Source organism: Petaurus breviceps, unplaced genomic scaffold (assembly GCF_028583685.1).
Source record: "Petaurus breviceps papuanus isolate PSGF00001 unplaced genomic scaffold, PetGlider_PUasm1.0 551, whole genome shotgun sequence".
Classification (NCBI taxonomy): Eukaryota; Metazoa; Chordata; class Mammalia; order Diprotodontia; family Petauridae; genus Petaurus; species Petaurus breviceps.
In genome coordinates this window covers 7,141,343-7,155,118 of record NW_027186372.1, presented here as the reverse complement: position 1 = coordinate 7,155,118, position 13,776 = coordinate 7,141,343, and the positions used below count along the sequence as shown (strand labels likewise).

Sequence of the window (13,776 nt, the reverse complement as noted above, 5' to 3'; positions counted from 1 at the left end):
TATTAGTTTAAAAAAAAACACCTTAGAGAAGTCCAAATATTTCAGAACAGTATGATTATTTTGTTTTATTATTAATTACTGAAGTTTTAGAAAGTTGTAATTTTCCATATTAAATATTATTTTGCAGTCTGTGCTTAACGTCATTAGCTTAGATATCTAGTAGGATAGAGGTTCCTTGAGAGCAGTGAACGTTTCATTTTTTGGTCTTTGTATCCCTTTTGTGTCCAGCACAGCACCTCTTTACAGACTAAGGGGAATTTAATTTAGCAGGTTCCAAATAGAATTCTAGTTTATCTGTTACATTAAAGAAAACCAACAAACTTAAATCTGGTGTATTTCTTCTGGAAGTTGACTAGTACTATTCATAGTTTGAGATTTTGGTTTCTCCCCAAAGGTTATGAAAATGACTCAGTTGAGGATCTAAAGGAGATGACGTCAGTATCTTCGAGGAAGAGAGGCAAGAGAAGGTACTTCTGGGAGTATAGTGAACAGCTAACACCATCACAACAAGAGAGGATGCTAAGGCCATCTGAATGGAACAGAGACACTTTGCCAAGTAATATGTATCAAAAAAATGGCTTGCATCATGGTAAGAGGGGATTGTTGTCAAGTGATTAGTACCCTAGTTCTGGAACGCACGCTGTCTCGAGTATAGAAGTTAAACTGTAATGAACCTTTGGTGAATCTAGATTTTTGAACAGGAGAGAGAAGGGGGAATAGAGGAGGTGTAGCAGCAAAGCCAGGTTGCTCACCACATCCACTTCCTGCTCACGAGTGGAAGCCCTGGGGCCATACTGTCTCCTTCCCCTTCTCCTTTTCATTCTAATTCTGGGATCCACGAATGGTGAAGTGCTAGCTAACAAAGACGACTACACTGCACATAGCAATAGAGGTTAGGGGTTGGGGAAGAGATGTGAGCAGTAGATGTGCTTTTTACTTATAGCTAGAAGGGAAAAAAGAGTGGCATGGCAAGTTGTTGAGTTCCCAATCCTAGTAAAGCCATATGTAGTTAAAGATCACTTAGAGATGGGACTGGGAATAAAGAAGAGAGCAAGCGACAGGGATCTCAATGGGGAGAGCCAGGAGGTAGCTTCCCTCTTCATTCATCGCATGATGGATGGAAGGGAAATACGCCTGCCATTTTCTAGCACTTCTAGGATGAGTACATGTCCTCTATTCGAATGACTAACCCATATTTACATATCATACTTTTTAATTCTTAGTAAAAATCAGGCTTCAGAATAGTGGCTTTGTGAAAATGTATCCTCTTCTGCTCAAATGACTTGTTTAAGGATAGCAGAGTGTTTTTTTTTTCCTTTTCTTAATAGGAAAATATGCAGTAAAGAAGTCACGGAGAACTGATGTTGAAGACCTGACTCCAAATCCCAAAAAACTGCTTCAGATTGGCAATGAACTAAGGAAACTTAATAAGGTGATTAGTGATCTGACACCAGTCAGTGAACTTCCCTTAACTGCCAGACCCAGGTCAAGGAAAGAAAAGAACAAGCTAGCTTCCAGGTAAGTTTTGATGATTTCTACCTCTGTAAATGAATTCTCTGAATTAGGATTATTCTTTTAGTGAGCTGTACAGAAGAGACATCTTCAAAATATGTTATGTTATGCTTTCTACCCTTTGGAAACATTTTAAGGTCAGTGTGGAATTTTTCTTTTTAATGGGAGAAATTGGTTATGTACTAAGTTGTTCAATTTTTATATAGTATTGAAAAATTAGATTGTAGCTTTTAGTCTAGTACACTTGAAGAATCAGAATCTATTTGAATTAACAATTTTGTGTATGTCAACACCATAACTAGCAAATTTTTCATTAGGAGCCAGTGGCAATAGGGGCAGCAAGCTTAGGGTGTGGCTATGTTTGTGTGGGAAGTGCCCCTGGACTGAAGCCAGAGGTGAGGCAGGCAAGGGAGGATATGGATCCTGGGACCATGCTGTCAGAAATGTTTGCCCTGGCAAAAAGCACTGACGAAGCTGCCCTAGTTACAGTTCTGGTATGGGGTTATACTTTTTGGTATTAACAGTTTTCCTAGATATCAGCCTTTTGGTCCCATAAACAACAGAGGACATGAATTTTTATATCCTTTAGAAAGTTTCCAGTAGTTGGGAGAACTTAAAGGAACATTCTGAATTTATTCTGAAAAATGATTAAAAAGCAAACAAAAGTTAACTAAATACTTTTTCCTTTATAGGGCTTGCAGACTAAAGAAAAAAGCTCAATATGAAGCTAATAAAGTGAAATTATGGGGTCTTAATACAGAATATGGTAATGTTTTAAGAAATTTACTAGTATTCTACAGAATTACTTTAACTACTCCCTTTCCCACTTACCCACTCTTATCATCCTCTCCCTTGCCCAGCCTCTACCTTATGCCACCTGCCTGTTTATACACCAACTCACCAAGCTGTTGTACTTTCTCCCCTATCTGCCCACTGACTCTTTGGAATGTATAAATACTTGTATGTATATCTGGTCTAGCTGGTCCTACACTACACCAAATGTTATCCTTATTCTTTTATTCATCTTGTGAAAACTTATTTTTAAGAATTTCATTCATAATATCTCTTTACAAATTTGATGCATGGTTTGCATGTGTGATTCATTCCTGTAAATCACTCACATAATTTTTGTTGAGTGAACCATTGGTGCAAACTTTCACTTTCCTTTACTTTAAAAACAAACATGAAAAACATAACACAACATGTGCTGCCCTGGTCAGTCTAGCCAGTTGTGCAGTGAAGATGAACTAGAAACCCTCTTTGTTCTAGCTACTGAGTGTGGAGTGTGGAGAGTCGGCCTTTGATCTGTGTGCCCAGCCAGAGCTTCTGTGGTCAGGTGCACCAGCTACAGGCATTTGTCTTGCTTATCTGCTTCTAAGTGCAGTCTATTCCCTGGGTAGCTAAACATCTCATGGACAGGTTGTGGCTTCCATGAAAATCCTATGTGGGTGTTTACTGTTCTGAGTAAGAAAAATAAGCTAAATTCATGAATGATTCAGTTCCAAAAATTAGTTTATACTTTGGTCATCTGTTTCCCTTTAAAAGTGTTAAAATTGAAGTCAGTTCCCTACTGACATAGATGGTGGGGTAGGTGTTTTGAACCTAGACAATAGTTTGAAACAATCTGGATGTTTTACTGTATAGCAAACACAATATGAGTCAACAGGTTAATGTGGCAATATAAAAAGTGAACTCAATTTTAGGCTTTTATATAAAGAGAAGCCTGTTTTTTTTAGAAAGGTTATAATTCTACTGAACTCTGATTTGATCTGATCACATCTAGATTTTAGATTTCGTTCAAACTGCCACATTCTCAAAAGAAAATTCACAAACTAAAACATATCCAAGGGAAAACAGCCATGGTGGTAAGGCAGCTGGGGACCATGGCATAGAAAGATCAGTAGAAGGAAATAGAGCTGTTGAGTCTAGAAAAAAGCAAACTTGAAGGGAACATGGATGACTGTCTTCAAGTATTTTCAGAGGGATTAAACTTGTTCTATTTAGCATCAGGAAACAGAACTAGCTGGAAACCTCAGTAAGGTAGTTTGATGTGAGGAAAAATTTTATACCTGAGTTGCTTAAAGGCAGAATCAGGTGTTTTGGGAGATAGTTATTCTTCATTGCCATCTTCAAATGGAAGAGGCCGGATGACTTACTTATTTGGGATGTTGTAGTAGAGATTTCTTTTCGGTACAGATTGGACTAAATGGTATGTGATGTCCCTTTCAACTCTGATTCTGTAATGTAAGTTGTCAAAAACAGATAAGTGATTAGCTTGTCAGAACCATGAATAGAAGATTACTTATGGCTCTGCCACTTATTTTTCCCTGAAATGTATTTTGGTCTTTATTTCTGATACATCTGTGGCTTTTGCCAGATAACCATGGACCAGAGGGATCTAGGGCATTCTCAGTATCCAACCAAGATAGAAGCAAAACCCCACTAGAAAATTCAGCCTATTCCTCTACCACCAACAGATTCAGTTATCAACTCAAGAGACCTAAAGTGGTTTCAGAGCTTCCATAGTTACACAAAGATTCAGTGGTACCAGACACTAATACATTTTAAAATTAGTTTATTTTAGGAAAAAAGCTTCTGTAGTGTTTTGCATACCACTAAATTATTATAAATTCAACCCCAAGTACTTTCTTTTTGGATAATGTGTTCTATATATGCTTCCTGTTTTGCAGATAACTTGCTATTTGTAATCAACTCTATCAAGCAAGAGATTGTAAACCGAGTACAGAATCCAAGAGAGGATAGAGGACCCAACATGGGACAAAAGCTTGACATACTTATTAAAGATACTCTTGGTAAGGATAATTCAAGACATATCTTCAAATAATAGAATGCAATATGTGGCAAGGGGAAAAAGCTCTTGTTCTTGTATAGATAGTGTGTATAGTACAAATGATAATTAACTTTACAAATGCTAATTAAATTTAACAAAGGCAAAACCTATGTTATCACGTTTGTTTTTTTTCAATATGATTTTGACTTTATCATTAGTTTCCCTATAACTCTTCTTATCTAGAGATGATATTTGGGTAACTTAAGCTATCTGGAACATAGCTTGGAAGACAGAATCATAAAATTCTTTAACTTTTAGAAGCAAAAGAGATATGAGTGGCTGAAATAACTGCCTCAAAATCCATATATCTTACTACATAGAAGAGATCTGCCTTCAGGACTTATTAACTTGTTTAGTACCCACCTTTTGTACGGTTTTAACAAACAGTTAACCTGGGTTCCTACATCACAACAGATTAGAAATAATGAAATAAATAAGGCAGGATGGAGTGCCAAAGGAGGCAGACACACCAACAGAGAGTAGTGAGAAGTAACAGCGCATAACCTTTACAGAAAGGAAGAAGACATATGACCATGGACCATTAATATTAGGGCAAACAGTCCCCCACTTCTCATCCCCTTAATTCAGCAGACATAAACTGAGCACCTACTATAGGGATGGGGGAAAAAAAACCTGGTTCCTAACCCTAAGAAATTTCTAATCTAACAGGGAGAATGAAACAGGTATAGAAGTAATTATGATACAAGAGAGTTCTAAATTCATAGGAAAGGTTAATGACCTGAATGATTAAATGACCTGAAAGATCAAAAAAGAGAGAGATCATTTATTTTTTTTTTTTGCCTTTTTTTGAGGGCAATTGGGGTTAAGTAACTTGCCCAAGGTTACATGGCTAGTGTTTTTTTTAATGTGTTAAGTGTCTGAGGCCAGAACCGTACTCAGGTCCTCCTGACTCCCGGGCCCCTTGCTTTACTCACTGCACCACCTAGCCGCCACAAGAGAGATCATTTCTAACTGGAACCGTTAGGGAAGGCTTCTTAGAGGATGGTGGCACCAGAACTGAGCTTTCACATGTGAGAATAGCAATTAGTAGAGATTCCAGGCATGGGGAACCAACATCTACAAAAGACCATAGAATTAGAGATTTAGAGTTGGAAGGAACCTTAGAGATCATTTAGCATAATTTACTTATTGTGCTCATGAGGGAAAGCAACTTGTCCAAAGTCACATGAATAATAGGTAGGCTCAGAGGAGGGAAAGGAAAGGGACAGGATTGAGGAACATTGAGTAGACCAGTATGGCTAGAGTAGTGTGCCTGAAGGAAAGTAATATGACGTAAGAGTGAAAAAGTAATGAAGCCCTGAGACCATTCCAAGATAGCACAGTAGGATATACAAGTTGAGTCATCAGGAAATGGTTGATTATGTTTACTCTACCCTATAGGGAAAGGAAGGATAGGAAAGGGTAGTAGAGAAGAAGATAGTATATTTTAGAAAAATTTGTGTCAAAAAATTAAAATTTTTTAAAATTGCAAAACATAAAATTGAAGATTCATTTGCTAGAAACTGTGAGTTGAGAAATGATAAGGAACAGAAATATTTGGGTAGGGGAGTAGAATTTCACTTTTTTCCCTTATAGCACATAGTGCCAACTGGGACTAACTTCATACCTAAATTATATTAATCCTGGGACTAGACCAGGGTTAAGGATGAAAGTCACTTTCTATCTAATACCACTAACCCTTAGAAAAAAGTCATTGAAGGGCTACATGAAAAAAACAATGAATGTGGTTTTATTTTAGAGTAGTAGAAACATTAAACTCAACTGCTTTTTAAATGGAACAATAAAACATTAAGTAATCATGGTAACTTTCTTGAAAGTTCTGCCCTATAACTGAATAACCATTATTCTCAGCTTCCACCTTGTATAATCCATAAAACATTAGAGATTCTATTCCAAATGAAATAAGCAGCTATCCACCTGGGGTTGAGAGTAATTATTCTCTGGCCTGTAGGAGTAGAAGTGATCAAAGCAGTATCCTCTTGGGGCAAAATCAAACCAAGGGGCCAAGTGTGATTGTTCTGGAGGTTTCCTAGCTCTGACTAAACCGTAAATTCCTTACCTTCACCATCCCAGTTTTTAGGATCATAGCCTCCAAGACTTAGAAAGGGCCCTCTTCTCTGAAGCCCGGGAAGGCAAAGTGATTTCCTTGAAGGTCACACGGGGAGTGGGCATCTGAATATAGCTGTTCTTTTCTTTCTTCAGGTCTACCAGTTGCTGGACAAACCTCAGAATTTGTGAACCAAGTGTTAGAGAAGACTGCAGAAGGCAACCCCACTGGGGGCCTAGTAGGACTGAGAATACCAACATCCAAAGTGTAACTGGCCTCATTCGACCACTGCTCTCTGGTCAGAATTATGTCTGTGTTCAGTCAGGTTCTTCATTGTAAAATTTCATTCTGTTCTGCATGTCAGTTTAGCATTATGTAAACATTTACAATTAGGTTACATTGTTTTAATAACTAAGTAGTATAAGTGAAGCATGATCCAAAATACTTGATTATAGCATTTTTCAGAGCATAAACCCTAGTTAAAACTGCTTCTGGCATCAGTATGGAAACTTATATGTTTATAAGTGACTGTTTAGGACCAGAGTGCAAAATCTATAGAAGTCAAACTTGTTTCTGCAAGTGAAAATGTTAGCAAATGCCAAATGTTGTGGCAGGTTTATGCTCTGAATACAACACAAAATTAAGAGGAAGCATTTTTTTAAATTGTCAGTTTAGATTGTTTTTAGAATTATTGCTTTGTGTTCTAATTTTTTTTTCCCACAACCATTAATCTCACTTGTACATAGCACACATAGCACTCATGCTAGTGTGCCATATTAGACTTTAATTTTCAGAGCTCAATATGATATATATATGTCCGTGCAAGAAAAAAAAAAGCATATTCTTTGTGCCTTGTATTTGGGGGAAAACTGTAGCTATAAACTGGTAATGTTTTGTATGATAACCCTAATGAGGAAAACCAAGATGTATAGATGGTAAAATTATGGGGTTTAAATGTTTTTGTTCCAACTCTTAAAATTTTTTTGAATGTATATAGGACTATGTTGAAATGTAGATATATGCCACAGAGTCTGTGTATTGTATAAAAAAAAAAAAAGATGGCTCTAGAAAACTCAATTTCGGTACTTGGCCGGAAGAAGACAAATACTTGCACATTAATGCGATTGTTTTATTTTTTGTACCAAAGACAAATGCAACTGATATGGCGAACTGCCAGTCTAAGTAAAGTTTTGCACAGCTTACATGATACTGTACTGAATGTATGAAAAAAAAAAGGAAAAAAAGAAAAAATCAAAAGGTCAGGGTTAGGGATCTTACTGAACTGTGAATTTTATTTCTGTTTGGGTCCAATTATCTACAGAAGGAGCATTCATACATACAAATATTATTTTGCTGTTCCTCTAGTTCGCTTCCATAGTAGATAAGTTGGTGGCCATTTAGGAGTTTGTAAATCTTTTTTTCTGCACTTATTGTAGGAAATTTTAATATATTTGCATTTTAGTAAGCTATTGGTAAAATAGTTTTCGATTTTGAGGATTTAAAAAGTTTATTTAGCTTGTTGTAGTATACTTCCACCAAACAACCAAAATACAGATTATTTTTATTGTACTGTGTATATATATATGTAAAGAAAGAAAAAGCTACAAATATCTAATTCTTTAGTTGCCACTTTTCCAATTGATGTATTATTGTGCATGTAATATTTCCAAGGATCAACACAAGCTCAAAACAAAAAAAATTTATAGATTTTTATATTTTTGTACAGGTATTTCCAAACTAGCTTCTTCAAACTTACATGTGACTTATTCTTGTTAATTCTAGTTTCTATGATTGACAGATATTAACACATTTAGTTTTTAGGTGCTCTTTTGCTCATATAAAAGTCAGCTTCACTAGTCAGTGTTTAAACTGTGTTAAAGCTTTACCTAAGAGGTATGAGAAATTCCTTATGTCAAGGCAGCATCATTCTCTGGGTTGTGGACCTTCCCCCTGGGCTTATTCCTATTTTTTCCTTCCTCTTAATATTCACTTGCAAATTTTGTTTGAGCTATTATTGGAAGTGGTGATGGAGGTGACAGAAAACAGAACCACATTAAATAACCTGCTCAACCAGAGTCAAAGTATCAAAAGTTTCAAACTTAGGCTCTTTGACTCTGTATTTGAAAGTCATATAGGCTCCCATTTCCCCCCTGGAGAATTTATTCTTTAGTACAGTTTATTTGTATAGTATGTTTTCTTTTCTTTGCTGAATCATTTTTTTCAATTTGTATTTTTTGATTGTTAGAATATGAAGGTTTGAGTCTAAAACTCCCAGTAACATGTGAACACATTGTATCTTGTTCCTATAGTGCATGCACAGTACCATGAAACTTCTATAAAGCTCCAAGGGGGGAAAATCATCAACACTTGCACTAAAACGGTGATGCACATGGTTTCCCTATACATCTGATAGAAAGATCCTTGATTCGTTAGCGCACACTGTAGAGTAAACAGATCTCAAAACAAACAAGAAATGGTTTTGAAGATTTTGTTAGTTCTTTTTTGGTGGGGGAAGGAAGGCGAAGTACCAGTTTGTAACTTGGGAAGAAAAGGAGAATGTGTCTGGTAAATTTAAAAGTATTGCCAACACCACAGTTTTACAATCAGGTGAAGATCACTTCCATGATAGAGATTCAACTGATTTATAAAATGACCCATTTTAGTGGCTCCATTTTGATCATTTTTTTTCCTGTCTACAAACCAGAATATGATTTTGGTCTCACATTTCAAAAGAAAAAAGAAAAAATTCTAAATCCATGTAATAATGGATTACCCTACTCTCTCATTTCAGTGTTTTATATGTACAACTTAAGTTAAATAGTTAAAAGCTTTTAAATAGTTGAGCTTTTTAATGTTGACACTTTATTTTGTACCTATTTATATATGTATGTATATCTTAGAAAAGCACTTTGTTAAAAAAAAAAAAGATTGCGTTTTATATGATTCCTGCCATTTGCTGCTAAATCTGGGCTGGTCAGAATGCTGCAGCGATACTTGATCTAAATAAAACCTGGCAGTAAAATGTAGAGTAAAGTTAAATCCTTCAGTTGTTTTAACTTTACCGTAAAGATGACATAGGCAAGCTGTGCAGCTTTACATTTTAACCAGGGGACTCTGTGGCATTTAAAACCGTCTAGAAATGGTCGTACTTTAATGCCAGTAATAATCTGCTTCCTCTATTGTCATTAAAATATATACATTTAGTGTATACTTATCACACAAACAAATCTTATAAGGGTTAACAAAAACCCCCAACAACTGTACATGTTCTGTTTTTGGAAATTGTGGCATGTATTTTTGGAGGAAGATCCTTAGAGAAGAGCTCTCTAAAGGTTTTCAGTGTTCATACATGGTATGCAGATCATAATGAAGTCCTGGATTTTATTTTAAATGGAGGCATTGTGAATATTCACTTCAAATAATCCCATCATTCAAAAGCAATTTATACACTTCAATTCTCGTACTACTATGATTTAAAGAAAAAAAACCTTTCCTTGTTTCAGATACACTGGATTCTTTATAGAGTTTGTTTCCATATTAAAGCATGCTGTCCAACTACTCTTGTTAAGATCTCGTCAAAGTTCTGAATTGGGTGCCACACTTCTTCAATCGATATGATTGCTTGTTCTACCGTACCATGTATGATTCTTGTCCTCTCCTATATCCTTCATGACAGATTATGATGTGGCTTTATATTGTGCCTTACTTGTACCTTTAGAACTAAATGTCTTCATCCCCTTCCACTCCCTAAGTCTTTTAACTCTTTGACCTTTTTGGAAAGAGAATCAGAACTACAATAAAAAAGCATCATGAAGGATTTCAGATGGGTCTGGTTTCAAATTCCCCTCTCTCTTTGTAGTTATTTTATATTTGTATGGAAGACCAATTTTGAATGGTCTTTTGAGTATGAGGGGAGAGGGTTAACAATAATTCCACTACGTCCTTTTTCTCTGACTTTCATGAATTTATCATACAACTTCTTTCTGATGCTTGACTTTTTTTGCTTATTAGCAAATAGTCTGCATTTAAAGAAAGATATGTTCAACTCATCAGCTTGAAATTTACTTACTTTCATTTTTCCACAAATTTTTTTAGGAGAAGAGTACCAGTTTCTGTTTGTTTCTAAAACAGATGACAAGTCTCTTTTAAAGAAACAGAAGTATAGTACTTTTGAAATACAATGCTGTCAGTTTGGATTTCTTTTTTATATATATATATATAATATTCATACAATTATCTGATGTTTGCCTTCATTAATAAAGCTGTTAGTTTATTCACCAAAATGGCAAGACGGATGTGCTTTTCTTTATTCCATAAATCTTTTTAACATGGAGAATTTAGCTGCTTTGAGTTAACTTTCTGAAATGAATTCAAGTGGCCTTCAGCAGGAACTAACAAAGTAATATTATGTTCCCATTATTGTTAATAGTCTTCCTCAAGTTCTGTTGAAGCATTGCCTAATTATGTAACACAAATGTTCGTATCACTCTAGTCTTGAAACTTGAATTTTGAGAATTAATTGAATTATGCCTTCAGTGTTAAAGGAAATGGTTTCAGTTATCCTCTTAATAGAGTTTTTGTCAAAAAAAAAAAAAAACGTTTCACGGGGAGCTGAGGCCATTTCCATCACTTTGCACAGAAATGCAGTTTGCTACTTTTGTTCTTCCCGAGGATCACAACAAATAGTTTCACACCCAGCGCCACAACAACTGTGGATTCTTTGTAATCTTACTAAGGGCATTATGATTTTGAGAAGACTCCATCCTTTTTTAATATCTTAAATATGTAATGATATGTAACGATGAATGTCAACTACAGGAATGTTTTTCATTTGAAAAGAAAGTATGAGATAAAGATGGTGAAAATGTACTACTGAATGTCACAGGCTTCCATAGAGCAAATGGTGATTGTGTTGAAACAGTCCTACTGCTCAAACTGACTAGAATTACAGAAAGACTTACTGAATTATAAATTGAGTTATCATGCCAAATTTCCACTTTTATTGAGAGAAGGACAGGTACCTCTTTAAAACTATTTCTAATTGGTATTGTAGGGTCAGAGTATTGGTGACTAATGGAGAATGTTCAAGTTGAGTATCTTGATGTGCCAAGTTTGGGTAACCTGGGTTTGCCTCTTCTATAACAGTGTAACAATATAAAGCACACAGGAGGAATGACTTCTGGGTTGGGTGGCAGTGTGACTGATGATCTCATCTGGTCCCTCCTTCTCTAACCACTGTTTTTCGAAGAACCAAAAAGCATAGATGTGTATATATGTGTGTGTACCTTATCTGCTTTTGGAAAACATTCTTATGGCACTGTATTCCACTGCCTGCTTTCTGATTCTTCTTCCCTAAGATGGTGGCTCCCACTCTAAGACAGTTGTCCTGTAGGTTAGGATTTGTGGTCAACAGTGAACCTGAATGCTGACAGAACCTAAAGGCATAGTGGAGGGGGGGGGAAGGTCAAGAATTCCGAGCATTTGTTCATACACTGTGGCCATCTCTTTTGCATAGTTGCTTGGAGTCCTGTTTGTATTGTTGTCAAATATTCTGTAGTTCTTTTCCAACTGGAGCTAAGAAACTTTTTATTGGAATCAGTCTTGTCTCTCTTGTTTAGAAAGAATTTTACCTTGTTAACGCATGAGCTGTTTTAAAAGTTATCTATTTAAATGTTGGTTAATAGTTGTGTGGTTTTTTTTCTTTTAAGAGAAAAAAGACACAACTCAAATTTTGACTTTGTTTACTGTCACTTTCCAGCCCCTCTGCACTTCTAGTCAGATACAGACTCGTCAGTGTATGCAACGTCCTTTGTAATTTAAAATAAAAAAGATGGAAAGAAAAGGTTTTGAACTGAGTTTGCCTCGTGTGTGTTTCCTTCCCTTTTCACCTCTCCCTGCCCTTTTGTGCTACTTTGCTATTATTTACTAACGGACATATCTCTAAGACAATATAAATAAAATTGTTTTTTTTTTTTTTTTGGTAATCATGTATAAAGTATACCTCGAGATTAAACACTTTCGTGGGTTACTGTAGCTAAAACATTCAGCATTTGGGTCAGACCTCTAATAATGAGCTTCTCCAGACTTAGCTGAACTGGTCTTCAGGCAGCAAACATAAGTCGTTTGCTAGATCCATACCTGAAACTTTTCCAGATTGGTAGATTCTGCCCCAGAGTTTACAGTCTGTTGTTAACAGCCTCAAGAACCCAGGTTCACCTTCATGCTACAGTAAAGTACAGAAAGAGGACTTTGTTGCAGGAACCCAAGTATTTAGCACCGTTCCCCTCTCTTGGCAATGTCTGACTTCTTCAACCTTCAATTAGAAAATTAGCCTAAGGAAATTGACTATAGAAAATATAACACACATATGCATACACACACATATATACAAATTGTCTATTATATGTACATAGATATATGTATACATACATATGTATACACATGGACAATTTTAAAATGTTGAACAATTTTGTCCTAATTTATAATACGAGGCAGTGTACTTAATTTTTCTTCCATGAATCTTTAGGTTAGGTTTTACATTTTTTAGGATTCATAGAACCTCAGCATCAAAGAGGGACCTTGCTAGTCATCTAGTCTCAGCTTTATCTGAGTCGGAATATCCTTTACAACTGAGCTGACAAGGGAACATATTCAGCTTCTGAAGAAATCCAATGGTACGGATTCTCCTACTTTCTACCCAGAGCACGTTTTATTTTTATACAGCTCTGATTATCAGAAAGTTTTTCCTTCTGTTCAGATGAAACCTCTCTCTACAAATTGCCTGGTTCTTCTCTAGGGGGTCAAGCAGAACCAGTATAATCCCTCTTTCCTTGATAACCCTTCTTTCAGATAGTTGGAGATGGGTCTCATTCTCTCCCTTCCCACCTTACCCTAAGTTTTCTCTTCTGTAGGTCAAACATCCCCAGTTCCTTTAGCCGATCCTTGTGAAACATGGTTTCTAATTCCCTCACCATCCTGGTTGCCCTTGTGATTTAAGTATTGTTTTGTTCTTTTTTTTAAAATTCGTTTTTCTCTTAAGTTGCTGGTCTGGTTTCTGTGTACAGGAGTAAATGTTGCCTTTTTAATATCATGGCACTTGAAAGGGAACTGCAGTCACAGAGTATATATTATTGTGTATTCTAAAATCGAGGGTCATCACACTTGAACACTTAATTCCTGAGATGTTTGTGGACTTGTGTCCCTTGCGCTCCAAGACCCTTGGAAGAAGTCTTATCACTTAATTTCTTGGATTCCTCAGCCTGAAGGAGGAGGGTTTGATTTTGGCCTGGGCAGCACCAGGAAATTCAGGAAGCAAAGGAGATGTAGCCTGGAGCTACTCCAGGAC

The 13,776-nt window shown here is 36.1% G+C and overlaps 1 protein-coding gene and 1 long non-coding RNA gene across 4 annotated transcripts in view; one reads left to right on the top strand and one right to left on the bottom strand.

The window, feature by feature from the left end:
• The window catches only part of CREBRF (CREB3 regulatory factor), a 50,991-nt gene extending 38,705 nt beyond the window's left edge, over positions 1–12,286 (top strand). For 2 of the 3 annotated variants that reach the window (XM_069102358.1, XM_069102359.1), the window contains exons 5-9: positions 395–589; positions 1,329–1,518; positions 2,205–2,278; positions 4,203–4,325; positions 6,587–12,286. In XM_069102358.1, coding sequence (XP_068958459.1) covers positions 395–589; positions 1,329–1,518; positions 2,205–2,278; positions 4,203–4,325; positions 6,587–6,702 — 698 coding nt within the window. In that variant the 3' untranslated portion in view covers positions 6,703–12,286. The remainder of the gene's footprint in view (positions 1–394; positions 590–1,328; positions 1,519–2,204; positions 2,279–4,202; positions 4,326–6,586) is intronic. The other variant, XM_069102360.1, reaches the window with a different exon arrangement.
• Positions 1–12,414, bottom strand: part of LOC138172645 (uncharacterized) — a 237,588-nt gene extending 225,174 nt beyond the window's left edge. Inside the window, exon 1 of the long non-coding RNA XR_011171200.1 lies at positions 12,379–12,414. This is a non-coding gene — a long non-coding RNA (uncharacterized lncRNA). The remainder of the gene's footprint in view (positions 1–12,378) is intronic.
• Between the last annotated feature and the right edge of the window lie 1,362 nt (positions 12,415–13,776).